The following is a 4,353-nucleotide window of genomic DNA, read 5'->3' as shown; positions in this document are numbered from 1 at the left end:
TGTGATATACTGGCTGGAGTTATGAGTTCAGTGTGTGCTAACCACATTCCTGGAGGCTAATCTCTGTGAGCGACCAAGAAGGGGGCAGAGGGAAGCAAGGAGCCAGCGAGGCATCAATCCACAGAGCACGTCTCCGCCTCCCGTGGGCGGGGCTAGAGCCGGGGGGGGGGGGGGGGCGGGGCGGGGGGGGGGGGGCGGGGCGGGGGGGGGGGTAGCCGGCCGGGGTTGCGTGGAAATGTTCCCGCAAGGCATTGAAGTGATCAGGCCTGCAACTGGCGGCGTGTGGATTCTCCGCGGGCCCCGGAGTCGCCTCGTCATCAGCAAAAGTGCCGCACGGTGGGTGTGCGTTTGGCCCTGCCTGTAAAGCACCCCGACATCTCCCTAGATCTGGTGCCTGTGTGCGTGTATATACACAGCGTGTCTAGAGAGACTGGAGGTAAACACTTCTTTAAAAAGTGAGAGCTTGATTAGCCGAACACCACAAGGCCCTGGGAAATTGAATTTCAAGGAAAAATTGGGATAATTGGAGCAGCGTATAATATCGAGAATGTTAAACACGCACGTCAGCTGAGCACACAGAGTTTATGGCGAGCCCTGATTAAAATGAAGTTTCTGATAATCAAAGTTTTAATGGCAGGGGCTCATTTGAATCTCTTCTGTCTCAAAGGGAGATTAGATATCGTGTGCACGGAATCTCTTGTGATACTTTCCCTTCTCCCCGTTGGGTCACATGCATGCTCTGTATGCATTTATTTCATAAAAAGTAACCTACCCTTTGGTCTGCCCCAAAATAGCCAAAACTGGACTTGGCCACAGATGTGTTTATCAGATTGCTCTGCAAATGCGAGGAGAGGAAAAGTCTGCCTATCGCCTCAGCGATTTCAAAATCAAAGCCATCCCAGGCACACCAGAAGCCTAAAGCGGCCAAGAGATAGGCCGAGTTTATAAACTTCCATAATATGTTTATTGCAAGGATGGCAATTACCCAATATCCCTGCCCTCCTGGGTCTGAGATCAGAATGTTTCCACAGAAAGAAATCTGTGTTTGACTGCATTTAACTGGTCATAATTCCAGATGTCTGGAATGTTCCAACACCAGGCGCAGGGTTGGGGAGGAAGAAAGGAAGCTGGCGATCGCTCTGTTCCAGCTTTGTCATCGTCGTCGTGTGTGATGGCATGTGGCTGCTGGTGCCTCGTCCTGTCCCCCGTGGCCAGGTGTCGGGGAGCATGGTGGTTTTCGGGGAAAATGGCAGCCTTTTCTGTTCACCTCTGGAAACCCGACACGTCACATCAGAAATGTAATTTCTTTTTCTTTTTAATGTTTATTTATTTTTCGGGGGGGGGGGCAGAGAGAGAGAGAGACAGACAGACAGACAGAAGATCCGAAGCAGGCCCCGTGCTAACAGCAGACAACCCAATGCGGGGCTCGAACCCACGAACCGTGAGATGACCGCCTGAGCCACCCAGGCGCCCCCCCCCCCCCAGAGATGTAATTCCTTAATGAAATGACCACAGCGTGCGTAATTTATGCCAGAACAGAAACAGCTGACATGGCAGAAGGGACACTTGTCCCTGTGGTTGCAGGAGCACATGTGGGCCACATCGCTCAGGACTGAATCAGGCCAGCATTACGGGGGCAGCCGGCTAGGAGAAATTGCCTCCTCACGCGCTCCTCTAAAGTGTTAAGGTTATTTACGGCGTGCGTCCACGCCGGCCCATTCTACCCGCGTTGTTGGAACACAAATTTGTGCGAGCCCGGCCGGTTGTCCCGGACTCCTTCCCGAGCGCGAACAAGAAAGGCAGGGTAGTTCTGCAGAATCACCGGGAGGATTTATTCTGCCCTTTCCTCTGGGACTCTTCTGGCAAACATTAAACATCACAACACCCCATTAAGGGAAGGTGAAGTTACTCATTTCACAGGCAGTAAGACTGATGCGAAGGGTTTGCCTCCGTGGCAAGTTATAGCCAACGGCACAGATTCCGCACCGCCCCCCCCCCCCCCAGCAAACTGTGAGATGTGGTGGCAAGGGTATGGCATGGCCAAAGAGGTCACAGTTTCTTCTGATTGTTGCGGGGCGGGGGTGGGGTGTTAAAGTCTGAAGCCTTTACTCACCGCTGGGCCAACAGGAAGACTTTCTCCACTGGTCTCTATGCCAGAAAGTCTCCAAAGCCGGGTAACACACACCCTACGTGATACACCAGACAGTCCTCTGAGGGGTAGGGTTGATGGGTTGAATTGGCGTCCCACCAAAATTGGTATGTTGAAGCCGTAAGCCCCAGTACCTCTGAACGTGACCTTACTTGAAGATGGGATGTTTACAGAGGTCACGGAGTTAAAAATGAGGCCATTAGGGTGGGACTAGTGTCCTTATAAAAGAGGGAAATTTGGACACAGACAGACATAGAGGAAAGACCACATGAAAAGACACAGGAAAAAGACCGGCCAGGGAGAGAGGCCTTGAACAGAGGCCCCCTTGGGGCCCTCGGAAGGAATCAACCCTGCCGGCACCTTGATCTTGGACTTCTGGCCTCCAGAACCGTGCGACGGCACGCCTCTGTTGTTTAAGCTACGCAGCACGTGGTGCTTTGTCACAGCAGCCCTAGGAAGCTAATACAGGTAGGAAGAAAATGCCAGAACTTTCATTTCTGTCACTATGGTGGTTTGGCTTCTTGATCCTAATTCACGGCTCACGTGGAATAGAAATAACACCGCTGACCACATGACTTTGTGGTGTCTCCCACTGTAGGTCCTAGGTGGCTGTAGTCACATCAGCCTGGGCTCCAGACCTGCCCCAAATCTGTCGCCTGGAGCTCCTGATCAAGAGGAACAAGCAGGGGCGCCTGGGTGGCTCAGTCCGTGAAGCCTCCGACTTGGGCTCAGGTCATGATCTCACGATTGGTGCGTTTGAGCTCCACGTCGGGCTCTGCGCTGACAGCTTGGAGCCTGGAGCCTGCTTCCGATTCTGTGTGTGTGTGTGTGTGTGTGTGTGTGTGTGTGTCTTTCTCTCTCTCTGCCCCTCCCCCACTTGTGGGCTCTCTCTGTCTCTCTCTCTCTCAAAAATAAACTTAAAAACAAAGTGTAATTTAAAAAAAGAGAAAGAGAGAAACAAGCAGACGTTCAGCACTGACCCCAATAACCCGAAGGCTCGCAAGTCCTCTAACGACAACGGGTTGATTCACCTCTACACTGTGGGCGTGAAGTCTGGGGCTGATGGCAAACGCGTAGTGGTGGTCACGAAGCGGAGATCCCTCCAGGGAAAACCCACCACCCCCTACCTGTGGACCACCACGAACAAGAACGCCCCGGCCACCCTCGGAAGCATCGGGCACAGGATCCACAAGAACAAGGACCACCCAGATCCGTACGTGGCCGCCATTCGCACAGCCAGCGCCATCCCTCGCCGCCAGAAGCCTGTGACGGTGAAGAGGAAGAGTCCCGCCCCACCAAGAGCTCCTGAGCACCTGCCCCCCACCTCCAAAGCAATAGAGATGTCAACCACTTCAAAAAAAAAAAACAAACAAAAAACAAAAACAAAAAACTGCGACCCGGAGCCACTCCCGGCCAACCTGCAGCCTGAAATAGCCAAGCCCAGCCAAGATCAATCAGATCCCCACGGCCCTGCCGGACCCCGAGCAGGAAAAATAAATTCCCATTATTGTAAGCCACTGAGTTTCGGAGTGTTTGTTCCGCAGCCTTATTGCGGCAAGAGCCGACTGTTACAATGACCAATATGCAACGTGCAGATTGACCCTGGGCCTTGTTTGGGCTGTACGTCACCGCTCGGCATCCAGGGTGACAGGTGAGGAACGCTGAGGCAAGAGTGGCAGTCCTATGACTTGGACAGCATCCACCTCAAATGATTTTTCACCTTCAGCAAATGGCCTGTTATAACTGCTATATTGAGTTAATTTACAGATTATATTATGTCACTCTAACCAAACTAATCATCACAAAGCAGACAAGGGGCTTGAAATGATTCCTCTAACGAAACTGTGGCTTAAAGAAAGTACTGTAAATGGAAGCATAAGCTTGGAAGAAGCTGGCAGAGCTCACAGTTCTCTTAGATTGAGAGCTAGTTCATTTAAAAAATTTTTCACACTCAGTGGCCCCTCGGTGGCTCAGTCACTTGGGCGTCTGACTCTTGATTTCAGCTCAGGTCACAGTCTTGTGGTTTGTGGGATCGAGCCTCGCATTGGGCTCTGCCACTGGCAGCACAGAGCCTGCTTGGGATTCTCTCTCCTCTCTCTCTGCCCCTCCCCTGCTCTCTCTCTCTCAAAATAAATCAATATTAAAAAAAACAAAAATTCAGGGACACCTGGGGGCCCAGTCAGTTAAGCATCTGACTCTTGATT

At 52.1% G+C, this 4,353-nt stretch overlaps 1 protein-coding gene across 1 annotated transcript; it reads left to right on the top strand.

The window, feature by feature from the left end:
* Positions 1-235: 235 nt before the first annotated feature.
* On the top strand, positions 236-3,726 carry LOC101084264. Its single transcript, XM_045050375.1, has 2 exons — positions 236-326; positions 3,095-3,726. Exons 1-2 carry the CDS (start codon positions 236-238, stop codon positions 3,724-3,726), a joined length of 723 nt encoding a protein of 240 aa, XP_044906310.1.
* Positions 3,727-4,353: the final 627 nt, after the last annotated feature.

Source organism: Felis catus, chromosome X, assembly GCF_018350175.1.
Source record: "Felis catus isolate Fca126 chromosome X, F.catus_Fca126_mat1.0, whole genome shotgun sequence".
Lineage (NCBI taxonomy): Eukaryota > Metazoa > Chordata > Mammalia > Carnivora > Felidae > Felis > Felis catus.
The sequence above is the reverse complement of the archived record's forward strand: the minus strand, read 5'-3'. Positions and strand labels throughout refer to the sequence as shown.